This window comes from Enoplosus armatus, chromosome 1 (assembly GCF_043641665.1).
Source record: "Enoplosus armatus isolate fEnoArm2 chromosome 1, fEnoArm2.hap1, whole genome shotgun sequence".
NCBI lineage: Eukaryota > Metazoa > Chordata > Actinopteri > Centrarchiformes > Enoplosidae > Enoplosus > Enoplosus armatus.
In genome coordinates this window covers 7,602,606-7,622,262 of record NC_092180.1, presented here as the reverse complement: position 1 = coordinate 7,622,262, position 19,657 = coordinate 7,602,606, and the positions used below count along the sequence as shown (strand labels likewise).

General features: G+C 41.0%; 1 protein-coding gene across 1 annotated transcript in view; it reads left to right on the top strand.

Moving 5' to 3' along the window:
* LOC139282405 (E3 SUMO-protein ligase PIAS1-like) overlaps positions 1 to 19,657 on the top strand; it is a 45,396-nt gene that overhangs the window by 17,681 nt on the left and 8,058 nt on the right. Inside the window, exons 2-5 of the mRNA XM_070902104.1 lie at positions 6,350 to 6,845; positions 18,850 to 18,934; positions 19,047 to 19,185; positions 19,346 to 19,480. Coding sequence (XP_070758205.1) covers positions 6,353 to 6,845; positions 18,850 to 18,934; positions 19,047 to 19,185; positions 19,346 to 19,480 — 852 coding nt within the window. The 5' untranslated portion in view covers positions 6,350 to 6,352. The remainder of the gene's footprint in view (positions 1 to 6,349; positions 6,846 to 18,849; positions 18,935 to 19,046; positions 19,186 to 19,345; positions 19,481 to 19,657) is intronic.

The window sequence follows — 19,657 nt, the reverse complement described above, 5'->3', positions numbered from 1 at the left end:
TTTTGGCACTATAATGTCAAAATGCCTCTTTGATATTACTTTAAAGCATTTCATTGTTGTTTGACTAAAGCAGCCATTGATTCAGGCACAGGTTAGATGTTTCATCAGGCCACTGCTTCATTATGCTTATAGCTGTTCTTAGGTAGGCAACTATTTTAATAACTAGTTTAATAAATACTTTGAATAATTTTCAAACAAAAGTGCCAAACATTTGCTGATTCCACTGATTGAATGTGAGGATTTGCAGCTTTTCTGAAGCTGAACATCTCTGGGTTTTGAACTGTTAAGCAGCGAGTATACTTTGTCAGAGCTGCTTGTCGGGTGGTTGGATAGCTTTGGAAACCCCCCTCCCCTCTGTTGACCAGGAAGATGGAGGAGTTTAGGGAAGGCCACCTGTCCTGGGAAGGAGAATGATTGAGTGATGGAGAGGAGGACAGAAAAGAGAAAGGGAAGAGGAGATAGTGTGAGCTGTTCATCCATCTCTCCTCCAACACCACCCGCTCCACTGTTTTCTCTCCTCTGTTTGTTTTCCTTTTCCTTTTTTTTTTTTTTTTTTTTGAAGCCAGAGGAATGTTACACATCCGCAGTGTGGTGGAAGAGTGTGTGTGTGTGTGTCACGTTTATGTGAGCCAGTGTTTGTGCTTGTGTGTAACTCTCGTTTGTGTGTGTTTGCTTTGTAGCGAGAGTGGGTGGGGGGCTTGGCGTGTGTTTTTGTGCAAAGGTGTGTGTGTGTGTGTGTGTGTGTGTGAAATGGTGGGCAGCCAGTGTCATCATTTTTTCACACACCCCTCTTCTCTACCACATGCATATTTCATGGAACTGGTCATTTATGTCACCAGCAGGAGAGCTTCTTGGCCGAACCAATACGCTTTATATGTGTGTGTGTGTGTGTGTGTGTGTGTGTGTGTGTGTGTGTGCTGTCTAAGCCTAGGGATACTAAACTGAATATTATTGAATTATTAAGATTATTGTTCTATATATCTCTGAATGTTGGAAATCCGGAGACAAGAAAGCTGCTGCCTGCATGCTGCATCTGTGATTGAGCTCCCTCGTCCTGCTGTAAGAAGCGTCTGCGTTTGACTGATGTGTTTTTTTACTGATGTGTCTGTGCTTCAGACGCAGGCGTCAGAATTACATTCACAAATGGGGGTCTGCCTCCTGATGTTTTCTTCCTCCATGAATGTGCCTTTACTGTATGTCTGTAGTAGCGAAGGACAAGGACAGGTCTATGTCCTGACTGGCAATTGTGTCTGGATGTTGTATACATTGGGCACTTGCCTAATGTGTGTGTGTGTGTGTGTGTGTGTGTGTGTGTGGGGGGGGGGGGGGGCTATGCATATGTGGCAGCAGGGCCCAAGATGCAGTGTTTGGTCTGTAAACAGCAGCATGCTCTGTCACTTTCAGCTGTGTGGAGCTTGTTTGGGGCTTTACCTACCCCATAACCTAGACTTTTTTAAGAACCTTGTGAGTCGAGCTGAAACAATTAGTCGAGGAAAATGAATGTGCAACAATACAGCTAATCAATTATTTGTTTTGGTAATTTTTTAGGCAAAACTGGCAACAAACTGGTTTCAGCATCTCAAATGTGGATATTTGGTGGCTTTTTTATTCTTCTTTGATGGTAAACTGAATATCTTTGAGTTTAGGCGTGTTGGTCGGACAAAACGACATTTGAAGACGTCATCTTGGTCTCTGGGAACTTGTGACGGACATTTTATTTGATTCCCTGACATATTATGGACAAAATGATTAATAGATTTATCAAGACAATAATCAATAATTACCATAATTATTAGTTGAAGCCCTACTTGTGAGGCATTGGCTTTGGTTCTTTCTTGCGTTTCCACTGTATTTCACAAAAGGGTATGTTTATATAAAAAGACCTACAGCAGGACTGACCTCATCAATTTAATGTGCTGTTTGGCAATAAAATAAGTGGTTGTAGAACAGACTGTTGCTCATATCTGTTGCTGATTTTCATTCATGTTAATATGAAAAACAGATTATTTTCTCAATGAATGTCTTGGTCTATCAAATCTATTCTGGCAGTTCAAATAGTGAGAAATGCCTGTCACAGTTTCCTGTAATGTCAAGGTGATGTCATCACATTGCTTGTTTTCTCTTACCAATAGTCCAAAACATTAAGATATTAAGTTTACTATCACATAACAAAGAAAAACAGCCCTTTCTCCCATGCTAATGTTTTGGCATTTTTGCTTCAGCTCCAGTTGTAACTGCCAGATGCTAGACACTGTGTTTGTGTTGTAGTTGTCCTTGTTGTTATGTGACGCCACATCAGCTTGACCAATCATGATTGACAGTGCGGCCAGTAACCCCTGAAAGTACCTGGAACTTGCATTTAGTATTTCCTCCCTAGCAGTTCCAGGAACTCATCCCCAAAGTGGGTGGAGAACAGCGGACACAAAAGCAGAATCTGTGTGACAACTACATGTTACGTAACGTTACGTTTAGTTTAGTCCTGCCGTGGAGAAGGGCTAAAAGGTGACAAAGACGGTCAAATTGTTTCTGTTTTTTTGTTCACCTTTTATCACCACAGAACAGCATCCTGAAATATGCTTTCGTAATTATCTGAAGCTCAAGACTTTCGGCTGATTGTTTGTGACAAATAGTGATAGTTTCTCACTTTTCTAAAATGTTTGATCAAACCTGTTGGTAATTCATCTCTCCTATCATCCAGAAACTATTCGCAGGTCTCTAATTTCATTTTTTGATTAATGAAAATGAATAAATATTGCTCAACATTTTACCAGAAAATGTTTTCGATGTTTCAGGTGTTGCACTGTTATTTGAAGCACGTCTTGGTTTGCTGCACTTGCAGTCTCTGAAAGCTAGATATGCAAAAGTGAAACAAGGTTTACAGTAAACTGCAGCACTTTGGGGGTTTCAGTTCCTCAGTTTTAATGATAGACAGTTCTGTGATTGGACCAGAATGAGAGGTTTTATTCACACCTGAGCCACTCGTGTTAAAAATGAAAGTAGCTTTGGGCTGTAAGATGGTTATTTTTTTACATTTAGATGAGACTAACTAACTATTGTAAACTGTTGAGCATTTATTAAAAGAAACAAATTAGACTGTGTAATCAGTGTTAAATGTAAGTTATTTACATTCAGTCTGTTCCAACGGTGAAAAACTGGTATTCGTGGGTTTTTGTTTTTTTTTCAAGCTTAAAATGTCGCTGCTATGGTTAGGTCACAAAACACAGCCTACAGCAGTCATGTATGTCATTTTAAATGTCAATTAAATGCAAAACCCCAGTGTAACCCAAGAAGAATGTGCCTCATTATAAGAAACAAAAATAAAATCTTGAAGGTTTAATGCTTTGTATGGACACACACATATAGTGTACATAACCATAATAACAGTGTGTGTATATAATTGATTAAGAAACTGACCCAATGGGAACTAACAGCCCTGTGTGCTTTGTTATTTAAGCGTTGTGTGTTTCTGTGTGCGTCTGTGCTTTTTTATCCCTGCTCTGTCATTAAAGGAAATGAAGAGAGGAGGTTTGTCCAAGACATTCTTACAAGTCTACCCAGTAGGTGTGTGTGTGTGTGTGTGTGTGTGTGTGTGTGTGTGTGTGTGTAGATATATATATATGTGTGTGTTTGTTGCAAGAAAGACGGAGTGGATTCCAACATGTATATACAGCTATGTGTCCATGTTTATAGCTTGTGTAATGCAGTTAAGATTGTCTTTCTTTAAAGTAAAATTCTAGTATTTTTAAACGTGAGCCGTGTTTTTACAAATGGTGGGGTCTAAATGACTAATAGCTACCAAACGTTTTGGAAATTGTCCAGTAGATCGCTTTAGCCGGCAGCCACGAACGGACTGCAATGGCTGCAACATAATCCTTGCAGGCAACTGTGCCTGTGAAACATACGTCCACTAAAGGTTTTTGACCACTGACAGGCTCAGATTGTTGTTTTAAGTGTCTGACAACATTATGGAAAGGATCCCTACAGAGATAAAGCATTTTGTTAAACAGTAACAGAAGTGTCGCTCAAGGAGAAGTCTCGCTCTGAAATCTCGCGAGAGATGAGTTGTTGCAGGAAGACAAAGGTGTTTCTGGCAATCTGCTGGACCAATTCCAAAACTTTTTGTCATTTATACATCAAAATAAGTAAAAAAGGCCCCTGGTTTAAAAAGACCAAAAATACAGTTTCAAACTTCAGCAGTGTCCTGCTTCAGATTCAAGCACTTAAATTCACACCTGGGATCTGCTGGGTGTCCTCAGTCATGTGGAGAAACCAACAAACGATGAGAAGTACATTGCTCAAGGGCACCCTTAAATATTAATGAGCTACTAACTACAAGGGCAGCTGTGTTTCTCTGTCTGTCTAAATCTAAACTTGTTTTTTGATCACCTGAGTTCAGTAACGGAATTTCAGCAATTAGTGCAGCAACGTCACATGATTATTGATTATGGCCTTTACGTTTAAACAGCTGCAGAAAATGCTGAGTTACAGTCACTGAGGGTGTAACTTAGTTAGTCTACATATACATTTGGACAATTGGTCTGGTGAGATGAAGCGCTGCCAGCGCTTAGCCCACTGTAATTTTGGCCAACCTGAAGCTAAACCTGAAGTCAATGCAGGCAGCAACACTTTTTCCCAGGCTCTTGCTGCAGCTCCTCCATCCCACTACCCCCTGGGAAGTACAGCCTCAGCCTCACGCTGAGCCAGGGAAAATCCTTTGTTGGTTAAAGTTTTTTTCTCACACCAACACAGACAAAAATCTGCACTGCATTGAGCGCACTGCTCCCAGTGTTGGTGGTGTTTACAGTATTTGGACAAGTTCTTATACACAGGTCAGGAATTAAGCTGTTCTAATACTGAGGCTTTTATGGTATGTACTGTAGTGAAATGAAAGGATTTTCTGCCTGGAGGAAAACTCTTCAGTGTATGTGCAGTTTTGCAGTGTCTAAATGTAGTTAGAGACTCAGCGCAGCCTTTGGTATTGCTTAGAAGTAACACACCAGCATCGAGCCAGATAAAGACACAGAATATTGATGCAAATCATTCAGTTATGCACTTCAAATTCAATCTGTCCGTTTATTTTCATACCTGGTCAGGTTGACAGTGGGGGAACGGCTAGCAGAGCAGCCAAATGCCTTCTTCCACAGTAACTTCCCTCTGCTTGTCCCTGTTGAATCCCCAAGTGTTCCAACGCGAATTGAGTGTAACGCTGCATTCACACAAAGTCTGGCCTCTCATAAATCTGTTGCTCTGTACGTGTGTTGTGTGGAGCACGTCATTTACATACTTTGTTTGTTTGTTTTTCTGAAGTAGCCACTGTACTACGCAGGAGGACGTTGTTAATAGTTTGTTTCCTGAGTACAGAATAGCTTTGTTTTCAGTATAAATACGGAATGTGTTGTTTTAATACAACTGGAAACGATCCCCCAATCCACTGGAGTTGCTGAGTATAAAACAACTCTGTGCCTCTGTTTCTGTGGGAATCAAAACGAGTGCACTTTGCTCTCACCTGGTTGTTGCTCGCTTTGCATCAGAGGACATTTGCATAAAGGTAAGCCTTTCTCAACTTTCCCCTGGGCACCTTTTTAAATCTCTGTAACTCAGGAAGCAGCAATGCCGGGTCCCATTCACAATGAATAGCAGCCTATCGCTGTCCCAGCTTTTGAGTCTGTATGTATGAATGGTAAACCCACCGTTGTGTCCTGGCTCTCTGCCTTGGGGTCTCTACACAACTGATCTTACCTGCAACGCCTTCTCTACAACACATTTTTACTAGTTGCTCAACTAGGCTTGATTCAGATAGTCCCCTGAATTGCTGTGCTCATCACTCAATCCCATAGAGTTACACCCTGTGGAGAAACCTTTCTGCCCCTTCATACACAGCCTCACTCTTTTAATTACTGTCCAAAGGTTGTGACCGTATATGAGGGTTGAAGTGAAGAGTGACTGGTCAAGTTTGCTTCCTCACCACTGAAAGATTGAAACAGAGCTGCATTAGAAATGTAAGGGTCTGTGTTGCCTCAGGTACCGATAAGACAATGACTTACAATCGAAGAAGTCCAGTTTGAATAACAGATTCAAGAGTTTGCAGGCTTATCAGACTCCCAAACACTGCACAGTGGTTTATAATATTTCAAGGATATTTTGACCCAGAGACACCTGAACTCCACTTGGGGCTGCTGCTCACCTCTCTTTAAATTTCACTTGTAAAGTTTGTCACTTTTTGGAAAAGTACTGACATAAATGAAAATATGATGCAACCAATTATTTAGTATCATGAGAAAGTGGTATTGGCATTGCATCTGAAGAGTTGATTTCTCATTCTCTTTCTCATCCCCTTCCTCCATCACAGCAAATGGTGATGAGCCTGCGGGTGTCGGAGCTGCAGGTGCTGCTGGGCTACGCTGGGCGCAACAAGCACGGACGCAAGCACGAGCTGCTGACCAAGGCGCTGCATCTGCTGAAGGCCGGCTGCAGCCCCGCTGTGCACATGAAGATCAAAGAGCTCTACCGACGACGTTTCCCTGCCAAGATGGTATCCCACTCAGAGCTGGCCATGCCCGGACCACACCACCCTGCCACAGCTGGAGTGGTTGGAGGAGGGGGCGCCGCGCTGCCTGCTGGCCTGACACAGCTGGCGTATGAAGGTCACGCCGGTCACGGTGGAGCCCCATCGCCCGCTGCCTTACTGCCCCTCTCACTGCTCGGCCCAGGGAAACACGAGTTGACCGGGCTGACGCACCACCTGTCCACCTCGGCCACGCTGCACCCGGTCCACCCAGATGTCAAGCTCCAGAGGCTGCCCTTCTACGACATGCTGGACGAGCTCATCAAGCCAACCAGTCTAGGTGAGGGCACGTGTGAGTGAATTTTGTGTAAGAGTTGGTGATGTCAGATTGTCAGATTAACTTGTAGCAAGAATTTCCTGGTGAGTAATAATTAATTGAGTCAAACCTGGTTTCAATTTTCAACACAACTAGCACCATTTTTATTTACGGTTTGGTGTAAAAAAACAAAGTGCATGACTAAGATATATTTGTTTTTTGTAGCTTCACAAAACCAGAATGCACACAGCTGCTTACTAGAAATGTAAGAAAACACTATGAAATGGAAGGTTGTGGAGCATCCTGTTGGCTTAGTGGTTAAGACACACATCATATTCAGTAACTGCAATTGACCAGGGAACTTTAGTGTTCCCCCTCTCTCCATATGTTCCCTGTCTATATCTTCACTGTCAAACTGTCCAATGAAAAAAAAATCTGCCAGGTTGTGAATATTTATATCAGTATATTCGTCCCGTAATAATCATGGCAGCAGTCACAGAAAACATTGACATTTGCCTCTCTGTTGTGGAGAGGCTCCCTGCCAGTGCTGGTGTTGTGCTGCCTGCTAATGTGTTGACAGGGCACAGAAATGTTAGTGCAGAAATATCATTTTCAGATCTCCCACGAGAGTTCAGAGTAGACAGAGGCCACAGTTGGTTCCCAAGAGGTGTAAGTGAAAATATTAATTGGGTGCCTTATCCAGCCTTCATCCAAAAGAATAAAAGCAGAATTTTCCTTTTCAGATTCTCTTGTTCTACTTCAAAGACTTTACCTAATGGTGGTTGTACTTTCTCAGGTGTTTATTTCCATTAATGAGCAAGAGAGCCTTCATTTTGTCACCAGCTTGATGAGTCATATAGGGTTTTTTTTTTGCATCTGAAGGTAATTTTGAGAGTGACATTCAGTAACTGAAAAAGTTTCAGTATTCATTATAGGTGAATAATGGCTTATTTTTGGATATTTATATGGTTACATATGGACTGTAATGCTGGAATCTGTTTTGGATGGGGCGAGCAATGTTGCCGCATGATGAATTGTCATTATGTTTTCATTGTACGTATATATATTTCTAGCTGTGAGACCAATTTTACATTAGTGTGGAGCCACTGAAAATAATGAATCACTCCATGTAGACCATCAACAATATATGTTGACAGTACCACATTTATCTACACAAGCTCAGGTGTCTCCAAGGATACTACATTAAGTCAGTAATGAGGGCCAAGACAATTTATGAGTACAGTAGTTGAGCCGTCACTCTGCAGCACTGCTGAGAACATAACACCATCACGTCTTAATGTTAACACATAGCTGTGGTAAGTCCAAAATAAGACAAGCTCCTTAATATGTAGGTAAACCTTGTATTGATTGTGTTTACAAACGTTTATAGTCATTATTACACTAATGGTGTATTTTCCTACACTGTTGACTGTGTACTGTAGAATGAACTTAAAGCAAAAACGTGGTTTCAAAAATCTTGGAAGTTTTTCTCTATACCATTAAATATCCATAGGTATTATTTATTAAGAGTTTAACAGTCAAAAACTCTGCTTCATCAGGACTGCGTGGGTGTGGTTTTATCATATTTAATTCATATCAACCCTATAAACAAAATGATTAAAATATTGCAAAATCCTGATTGGTGCAGGGATGCATGTGACATCACATATTTCCAACTGTGCCTCGCCCACTTCAAACCAGTGAGACAAAAACATAAATCTTTCATGTAAAATAACGGTTCCAAAGAAAACATTGTGTTCATGTAAGACCCCATCACTCAGAGTAAGAAAATAGTCCAAATATTCAGACTCTTGTTTTTTGTAATTTCATGAAGGCCCTGCGTTTAAGCACCATGTCTTGTATCCAGTCTGCCCTTTAATTCACTACTTAAGAGACTTTTAATCTTGGCTTGATCTTGGTCAGATTTGTCGTTATATTAGGTGTGCATCCAGCACCCAGCCTGCATTTAGCATAATAACACTCCTTGGGCTCTGGGATGTATTGCAAATATATGGAAATGTCTAGATTTTCCTACATTAGCATTTTAATGGAGTAGGGGACCATCTCGTGATTAATTTGCCTGCAGATGCATGTACAAACACAGCGCCTGCAGCTCTGTCATCACACCATCTTTCTCCTCTTCCCTCTCCCTTTCTCACTCTATCCATTTCCTGCACATGCTCCATCCCTCTTCTTTCCCTCCGTCTTCCATCCTCACTCTGTCTCCGCGGCCATCCTCGCTTAAAATTTGCATGCAAAGTGATGATGATCACACCGACGTATACCTGTGCCCGCAGAACACACCCTTCCTGTCATTTGAATCTGAATCGCACATTCACATCATTCTCACACACACACACACACACACACACACACACACACACACACACATCTGCACATAGTTCTGTCAAAACACAAACGTACGTTCCAATAAATAATGCATGTTGATCGTATTGTTCTCAGAGAGGCAGAGAGAGCGAAAGGGATGACTGAGAGGAGAAACCCAGAGGAAGAGGGTGCACATTGTTTCACAAAGCTGAACATTTGAATTTGCTTCTAAAATGAAATTCAGCTGCAGCTTGGAGGTGATGACCCTCTTTATCCTAATAATAATGGAGGGCAGTAATGAAACCACTTGATTAATTGTAATTCCTCCCTCTTGGGCAGGCTGGGAGATTTTTTTTCTCTTACTTTAAGACAACGTTAGTCCCCTCATTCCCTGATCAAACTCTTTCACATACTCTGTCTCTTCTCTGCTTGTTTATTTCTCTCTGATCTCCTGATTACTGCTCAGTCCCTCTCTCTCCCTCTGTCTTTCTCCCCCATTGTTGTTGCCTCTCCTGTTGCCTAGCCTCCCCTTTCTCTCTCTCTCACTCCAATTTTTTTCTGACTCCCTTCCCCCACTTGCTTGCTTGCTCTCCCGGTTTGCTACATCTCTTTTTTTGCTGGAGAAAGCTGATTTTTTTTTTTTTTTTTGGGTCGTGTCGGTGCTTAACCAGGATTCTAACGGATGTGCATGACAGACTTAAGACAGTGCAGTGAAAGGAAAGATTATTACTTGTTTGGTGCGTCCTTGCATCTAAAATTGGAATAAATAAGTCTGAGCAAGTCTGTTTCCACAGCTGAACTGCAGGGAAGGAAAGGACTGCCAAAAACACAGTGCAGTAGAAAACAACACAACATAGCATAATGGTCGGTTTATGCCAGTCGTTGGAGAGGGACAAGACTTGATAATTGTTTAAATATGGGGATAACGGCGCACATTTTTAGACAAGTGATGCACTCGTCTGTACACATCAAAAGTGACTTAAGGGGCTTAAGGGAGAAGTTCAAACCCCGCGTACTTTCTCACCTCCACACAGCTAGCCAATCGCTGCGAGAAGTGTGTGTGTGAATGTCAGATTGCCGTTTTTTGATAAATTTGTTGGCCACAGGTTCGAAGGGTGTTCAACCATCCGACAAGCACTTCTGTTGAACCGTACTGGCAGCTTAAAGATTTTCAATAGATCGAAAAGGTGTAAGCTGAAGCTACAGTTTATTGCATCTGCCATTAGAATAGAATAAAAAAGTAACATCAGACCTAATTTTACACCGTCCCTTACCGTACTAATGCTGATGTTTTGATCATGATTTCTTTTAAATTGGTTCATTAAGTTATTTTTAAGTGTGTTGCACATTTTCAGTTCCTCACGACAACTGTTCCATAAATTCACCCCTTCAACTGAAATACAACAATTTCTGTACATGTAGTTCTGACCTTTTGTTTCCTCAACCTGTCCTCTCATGTTGGCTTTCTAAACAACTTTGGGACACTTTCAGGCAGTAATTTATTTTTGACTTTATACGCGATCTGTACTATTTTAAGACTTACCAAGTCCCTACATTTTAGAGCCTTTCATTTAATAACCAGTGGGTTTGCTGGTTCTTGAACAGTCATTTTGTCTGTATTTCTCTTGGCTCTCTTTTGAAGTATAAAAACTGGATTTGTATTTGTTTTATATGCATTCCCCACAGTAAGTAACTGTAACTAACCAATATAAGGTGTATAATGTAGCTTGAGCCTTACACAGTGTTGCACATATGCACAGTGAGAAGAAAACTGTGTGCTCTCTCACTACAGAGCCAGTCCTCTCACTGCGACATCAATCCAAATGCTAAAAAGCCGCAGGAGCGTATATCACCATCCTAAACTTAAAACCAAAGCCTTGGTTCACAAATATGGTAGAGGGGTCTGAAAGAAATGTGGTTTCTGACCAGCTGCATGTACATTCAGGTTTACAGTAACCCAGGAATTGTGGTGATCAGATTTCCTGCCTTAACCTGATTTCTGACAATAACCTGGTTTCTTGTGTGCATGTAAACGCAGTTATTATCTCCCTCACACCACCTCCCTCTGTCCCTGTCATTATCCCTCCCCTGCCTCCCTCCCTAGCAGCCTTGTGCTCTCTGCTGAGACTTATCAGTTTGTGGGATAAAGGTTAGTCAGCCCACAATTTGGCCCTGCCAGTCTAAACTGATCAACAGTCTGGGCTGCACCAGCTACTCCTTTATTACCATGGCGACCTCACTGGTTGAACTCTAGTCTCATCTCCATCATTATCCATCCTCCGCCGAGAACTATGCCTCTGTACTCATTATGGATATCATTGTGGTGCACATGCATTATACATGATTTAATCACCATATCTTCAGTAAAAGGATGCAAGCCCATTTCGCGTTTGATGAGCGTTTCGTGCATAATGGCTTGTTACATGGGAAGATTGCTGTGATATTCATACAATGGAGGGAAATCATGTGGTAAAAAATGTCAGTCTAATCAAGAGTTTAGAACATCACTTCCTTCAAAGATGAGTCAGTCCATGATTTTATTTTTGTGTACTGAATCTTGGAGACCTCTTTGAAAACTAGACGTCTGGGTTTCATTGTTAACAGTTTTTTTTACTGCCTATTGAGGCCAGTAGGTCACAGTCATATTTGTCTTTAGTATATTTTTAAAAGCCCAGGGAAAAAAAAAAAATCTATCTTCGGCTCTACATTCAGTTTGCTTTGCTGCCAGGACAAGAATCCTGTCATCATGGTGCCATCTGCCTGTCAGTTACACTGTGAACATAATAACTTATTCAATCATAACAGGTTGCCTCTCTACAGTGGATGATTTGATTAGATTTTGGAGTAAGGCAGCAGCAGTATTTTCAAAAATCCTCTACTTTTAGAGGCAGGAATCAGTGAATATTTGAGTTTTACTTGAAATATGACTGAAACGATTGATCAAAATAGTTGCTGATTTATTTTCTTTCTGTCAAGTAATCATTTCGTCGGCTGATGATTGTTGTTATTTTGGAGTCTTTCATTCATGCAGAATTGTTTATATAAGTGAAGGTTTCTTGAAACTAACTCCACAATCCTTAAGCCCTGTTTACACTTGGCATTAACATGCATCTTGGGTGATCTGATCACAAGTGCAAATAAACACGTACATCATTTCCGTTTGCAAAAACCAAATGCGTTGTTGTTTTTAACCAGACGGGAGGCAGCAATTCACTTCTCGTGCCTAGTCTGCTGGAAGTTTGCAAAGACCTTGGCGTGCGGGCAAAATCAAAACAATACAGACTGGGTCTATTCCTTGGCGTGTTCTAGGCAAACCAAATTGCCCAGGATGTTTGACGCACTCGTAATATACCTCGCACCAATTACGTACTTCCACTTAAGCGGAGGACATCAGTTGAGTAGGCGGTCCTTCAGTGTAGCCTGGGACACATTCGCGTACACACTGCTAAAAGAATACTATCTCCGAATGTGGTCAGAGGGATCGGATCTCAGTGCGTCTTGGGTGCTGTTTCACATTGAAACACTTTCAGTGGTTCATAAGCAGTAACTCCTTCTCTTCCCATGAAGGGTTTTATTGTGAAACATCTGTAGGAAGTGCTGAGATAAATTACCAGCAGCCTAATATCAAGAAAGCAAAGTAAATCAAACTTGAATTAATGAATCACTGAGTGTAAACAGTATTTGAGATCCGGCTATTATATGAGACGTTACTGTGAGTTAAATTAATAGATCTAATCAACTGTGCCATCCCTCACCTATCCAAGAGTAACTAGGCAACAGTAAACATCAGGACAATCATTGACAAATATACAACTTCATTTTTGGTTCTTGGATTTTATCGTGGGTCACAAAGCGGCCAACTAACACTAGCATCCAGAAGTCGTGGGTTCAAGTCCTCATGTCATCAGTGGCCTTGAGCAAGCACACTTAATCGGTACAAATACGTTGCTGTACATTTAGTTTTACCCATGTCCTCAGGGAATCAGTAAAGATAGTATATCACATACATTATCAGCTATATTTACAGCAGGTCATGGTGGTTAATGTTCCCAAACAGCTACAGCACAGAAACCAATAAAGTGCCTCATCACATCAAAACACAACCTGAGATTTACCAGCTCATACTCCCGAGCAAATTCTTTATCTCATTGTAAACAACTCAGCCTTCTCACAACAAGTGAAGATCAACAAAGGAGCCCTGGCTCCTCCGAACTATAAACACGCTGCACAAAATGGCTTCCCTCTCGCAGAGCCTATAAAACCAGCAGAGTTGGTGCATCATCATCCTCACGAGTTGCCTGATTAGACAGACCCCAACCCTGATTGTAACTGATCTGAATCTGTTCCACCGTTTGACATTTGACTTTGCTCTTAGTGTGTTTCATGATGTGTATTACATGAAGCCAAGCACTTCAGACACTGTGAAGAGCCTGCTACAGTATATACGTTGATAGGAATAGCAGGGCCAGCTGCCAAACTGAGAAAATGTAATGGCATGTAATGGCAGTCTTAGCGGTCCTGTAAGCACATTGGAATGCCTTAATGAGCCCTGTCAATATATAACTGTACAACACCCTTATGCAGATAATAAAGGATAATCACTGCTGTTAAGGGGAGAGGAAGTAACACTTCTGGAAAGTTTTCAATTGCCATTGTGTGTGAGAGTGTGGGGGCGTAACATCCAGATCTGACCTTTTGTTCAGGTCCTTCTTGCATTGTAGTTTTGAATTTGAGTGACGTTGAAAGGATTTTTGTCTTTGTTCTGCCTGTGAATGTTGCTGTATGTTGTGTTTGTGCATGTATGTGGGGCTGTCTTTGTGCATTGTGTGTGTGCGGGTGTGTGCGTGCGTGTGTGTGCCTGCGGTGTACCAAACAGAGAAAAAGTAGCAAAGCCACTAACAAGTTAATAAACTCCAGCTGGGCTTTGTTGTGCTGAGGACAGGCTATAGAGCTGAGCACATTCTCTGTAGCTTAGCTCACACAGCTTCCCTTCAAACCAGAATGAAACCCAGAACCAAGACTCTTCTGTATTTTTACTTTGTGTTGAGTCAAAATCAGCAATGTAAGAATATTCATACTCTCCATACTAGTAGATATTGATAGCCACAAGAGAGCTTGCTGTTAGTTTCTCCCCATATTCTCACTATAATACAACACTGGGTTTCAGTTTAGCAGAAGGACAAGATGTAGAAATATTTCACTTTAATGTAACAAGTGCTTTGAGACCAGATGTGACCAAGTCGGTACATAAATCTAGTTCAAACATAAATGTGCAGGGTACAAAGTCTCTGTTTTATCTCACAGGGTTTTTTACTGTGTAGAGACCTCAAAGTGTAAATGACAAGCATAATAATGGTAGTTGTCTTCGGTTGCCTTCATTCATCACGAGTATCATTATTTGTTCCCGTGGTGTCTCTTGTGCTCACTGAGATTGGCAAAGTTATAAAGCTTCAAAACAGCATGCTTGCAGAGGCTTTTCTTACTTTCATTAAGTTTGTGAAATGTTTAAAGATGTGCAAATGCGCCTCAATTGCACAAATATAAACTCTGTTGCCAGTGTAGCTAAAACGAATGCAGTCTAGTGCAACAGCCCTGCAATAAATCCTGCCTTCATGAAGGCTTGTGGCGCTATTAAAATACTGGCAGGTGTTTCTATTATTTTGTCCACCCCATTCACGTCATTGAGGTTAGAATAAATATTAGAAACACACCCAATACAATTCAACAGCACAAACAAGGGCTGCAGTGATCATTGTTTTCTCTAATTGGGTTGGACAAAATATTGGAAACACCTCTCAGTGTAGTTTTATATACCATGTCTAATAAAATGGCAACTGACTGTAGGTGTTGGGTCCCCCTTGGTTTATTTCCTCTTCACTGTAAATATCAATCCATTGGAGGTCATTTTCCCATCTGTCACTCTTCCCACCATCTGTCTTTTCCAACACATACATTTCATATTACCAAACAACGTGAAATGCAGCGCGGTGGCCGGTACAGCAGGCGGTCTCGAACACCAGGCACCATGAAGGACAGACAATCTGCAGGATTACACTCATCAGCACCAGGCCTCTTTCTCAGTGTGCATTCTTCGATCCATGATAACGCGTTTCACACAATTACTGACATTTAAAACACAGTTTCAAAACAGTCTGATTGATTTTAAAGCTTGACGAAGAAGCAGCATGTCTTTTCTCATCAAGACAACTTGGCAAGTTTTTTTCCCCAGAAGCTCTCTAATATCCACTTTACAAAAAGTCACCTGAACTGCCCTCCTCTCCTCTGACGACTGCACCTTTAAACCACAGAGTAAGGTCTTATCAGCTCTGATGTTTAGTCAGAACAAATTCTACTACTTGATGACGCATGCTGGGAGATTTGCACTGACAGAAGCTGTTATTTGTTTATTGTAATTACGCTTGAGTCTCAAAATTAATGTCCCAGTGATTTATTAATGTTCATATTCTAATAGGAGCCACTAAGCAGAAATAAGATTGCATGCAGTGGCATAAATGTGCTTAATAACAGTAATTACAATTCTTCTCATAGCGTCATTAATTTTCTGTCTTCTTTCAGTGAAGTTAAATAGAGACTTCATTTATTGAAATCACATTCTGTATGTGATCTAGTCAACTTAATTCTTTATAATGACTTGATTCCTCAACTAGGGAGGTTCTTCAACCACATGTGATAAAATTCTGTCTTGTGCTCTATTTATCAAATGATCCAAAGTCATACATGTACATGCGTCACCTAGTTTGTATTTTCACCGATCCGCGTGTTTGGTTTTTGAAGACCGTAGCTTCTATCAAGGCAAGGCTGTGTTTTAGACAATATTTTGAACTACTTTATGTACTGAATCAGAATCAGAATCAGAAATACTTTATTGATCCCTGGGGGGAAATTACACTGTTGGGTAGTTTAATCTACAGCGATGCATCTTATTCTATAAAATCCTCATATGTTTGTAGCGCCGCTGTCCTGTGAGAACCACGTATCACTAACAAATCAACTTTTCATGAGCTCAGAGAAACAGCCCTGTTTTCAGCCTTGTGACGATGCATTGTCCAGCTAACTTTAAAACGTTTATTTAGCTTAATAAGTAGGAGAATTTTCACAAAAATTCACATTCAAAATCACCAAATTTGAAGATACATGTTTTTTCTGTCCAGGAAGGGTATGAAAAATCTGTACCTGACAGGTTTCGATACTCCAGACTTCTCTGTCACAATTACAGTCTGATGTCTAGTCTTAGTTTGAATGTTACAGTGTCTCAAACAAATAAAAACATCCTAAAGTTGATGACAAATGCTGTGTATGCATCTTAAATCACTGGATTTAAAGAAGCCACAGTGGGAGTTTGTGTGTGCATTGGGGTAAGAGAGAGAGAGAGAGAGACAGAGAGGAAGACATCAATCAAAGCTCATTTCAACCCTTCTCATATCTCTCCTAACCACACATAAAAACACCAGAAACAAATCCACTGCCAGAGAGAGAGTGACTTATAGAGCGATTGAGAGATGATGGGGGAGAGAGAGTGAGTGAGTGAGAGAGAGAGAGAGAGAGAGAGAGAGAGAGAGAGAGAGAGATGACAGAGAGAGAGGGAGCACTATCTATTTATAGCCCGTGTGCCCGGAGAGGAGGAAGACTGTTGTTCGAAAGCACACTTGGTGCGTATGATTTTGTTCTGCAGTACACAGGCTGCTGCTCAAAAGACGCAGGAACAGAAATGTACAATAAATACATGCCATACAAATTATATACCATGTGGGTGGTAACATGGGACATTACTGGGAAAATTAATGGCTGTTTGAAAGGCTGATGAGAGGAGGAACATGATTGGTCCAGTAATCATCCGCCGGAGCAGTACACTTCGTCCCCCTCAACGCCCTACATGGAAAGAAATTAGCTCTATGTGTTTTATCCTGCTTTGTGTGTGTGTGTGTGTGTGTGTGTGTGTGTGTGTGTGTGTGTGTGTGTGTGTGTGTGTGTGTGTGTGTGTGTGCGCGTGTGTGTGTGTGCATGTATGTTTGCATTTTTTCAGATTATCCGCATGTCTTTAAGCTGTCACTCACTGACAGTTCAACCTTACTTTAAGTGATTAAAGCAACAATCATGATTCATGATAGGTAATTCTGTAACTCGTCTTCCTGCTCACTTACACAGCCTTCAGGCCAAAAGATTCCCACTGAGATTCAGCAATTATGTTTCTCAAAATATGCACGCGCGACGAGAACGCTCCAGTGTTTTAATAATCGTTACACTGGTCTGTAATGCTAACTCAACGCTGTGCAGAGCACTCCTGTGCTGAAGTGTTTAGTTGGTTTTACTGTTGAATTAAAAGAGTTGCACATTTGGAATAAATACAGTGTGTTTATGTACATTACATGTTGAACCATTTCTCCATCTGGATTGTCTTTAGGTCCACAGCAACTTCCAGACTGTCAACATGCTTTGGTTCTTTCTGCTTTTTGGCTCATTTGTAGCATGCTAGCACAACAGCGACTTTAAAAAGCCCCACCACACACTTTCTTTTTTTATTTTAAAACATTAAAACACAGCATTAAAAGACAGATTATTACAGCGTAAACTTTATTTTCATTATACTTACTTATATAAGAGAACATAATCTTGTTACTCCTACATAATTTATCTTGCTAAAATGAGGGTAAACTCAAAGGAGGTCTCAAAACTCATCTCAAAGAAGGTCAAAGGAGAGACTTGTTATAAATACTATAGTATACAGTATTGTATGAACTCATAAAGACCTGATAAACTGTTGAGTTTGGGGGTTGGTTATTGACCATGCTAAGATTTCTTTTGTCAAATGGATAAGCTCACTCACAACTCAACCTAAAAAGACAAAGTGTCATTTTTACATTTCTGTTTGTTTACAAATTAAACAAAGGAGATACAACATGTTAATAAGTGAGTTTTAGTGGTGCAGATAGGTATATTTTATTACCTTTGGACAGAGCCGGGCTAGCTGTTTCCCCTTGATTCCAGTCTTTATGCTAAGCTAAGCTAAACGTCGCCCACCTCTTGCTTCAGACTGAAGCTTGAAACTGACATGAGAGTGGTGTCGATCTTTTCACCTAACTCTTGGAAAGACAGTGAATAAGCATATTTCCCAAAATGTTGAACCATTCAAATACAAAACACAGTTTGGTTCGAACCCTCATAGCTCCTTGTTTCATGCTAACCTCCTTCTAACATATACACACAAACCTTTCTTGTCTTTTTAAACCTGCTGTCTCTTTAATGAAGGCTGGGTTAGTCGCACCAGTTATTTCCAGCACCTCTCGGTGGGCCTATAAATAGAGCACACACGCACACACACACGTTTTCTTCTTCTTCTTCACCTCTGTGTGAGGTGGTCTGGTTTTGACGTCCAGGTGTTCTTCAGCTTTTGCTAATTTCATGCCTCCGTGGTCTACACAATAATTATAGTTTATGCAGGAGACACCCACTGACACATTTCTGTGCGCACGCCTCTTCGTCTTTTTGTTTGTATTCTGCTTGTCAGTAGATTAATACTACGGTTTACTGTACTCTACTGTTTGTGGTATTGTCTTGGGGTCACTGATATTTTTTTTTTATAATTGGCCAACATTATGTCACAGTTAAAAACTTGTGCATGGATGTAATTTTCCCGGTTTATAAACATTCCTCTCCTTCCTCTCTTTCCCTCTCTCTGCAGCATCAGACAACAGCCAGCGATTTCAGGAGACATGTTTCGCCTTTGCATTAACGCCACAGCAAGTCCAGCAGATCAGCAGCTCAATGTAAGATGAACACCTCTCTGTCAATGCAGGATGGTGAATCGTTTATGAATTATTCATAAATGTACTTGGTTTCTGCAGATTTGTAGTGATAAATTGGTTTCTGTGCTCAAAGGGACATCTCGGGGACCAAATGTGACTTCTCAGTTCAAGTTCAGTTGCGGTTTTGCCTGTCGGAGACGAGCTGTCCTCAGGAAGACCATTTTCCACCCAATCTGTGTGTGAAAGTCAATGGGAAGCCATGTAACCTGCCGGTGAGGAGCTCCGCATTAACCACATGCCACAATCTGACACGCTTTTCTCTTTTTCCACCTTTCCTGCCTTGTCTCTCATGTCAGTGTTTCTTGATGACTGTTTGATTTAACTTTATAATATTTCGAACAAAAAGGCTAACATTTTCTCTGTTTCATGTAGGGTTATCTTCCTCCAACCAAAAACGGCGTAGAACCCAAGCGGCCCAGCCGGCCCATCAACATTACCTCACTGGTCAGATTGTCCACCACGGTCCCCAATACCATTGTGGTGTCGTGGACCGCTGAGATTGGAAGGGTAAGAACCAAAATGTTTCTAACAAAAGACTCATGAAGTGCCAGTTTTGATAATCAATGACAGTTTTGATACGTGATAAAGTCATTTATCAAGTGAAATTGATAAACATTTGTCGATAAAAGCTTCTCAAATCTAAAGATTTACTTGCTTTATTCTGTTTCTTGTCCATTTAAATTG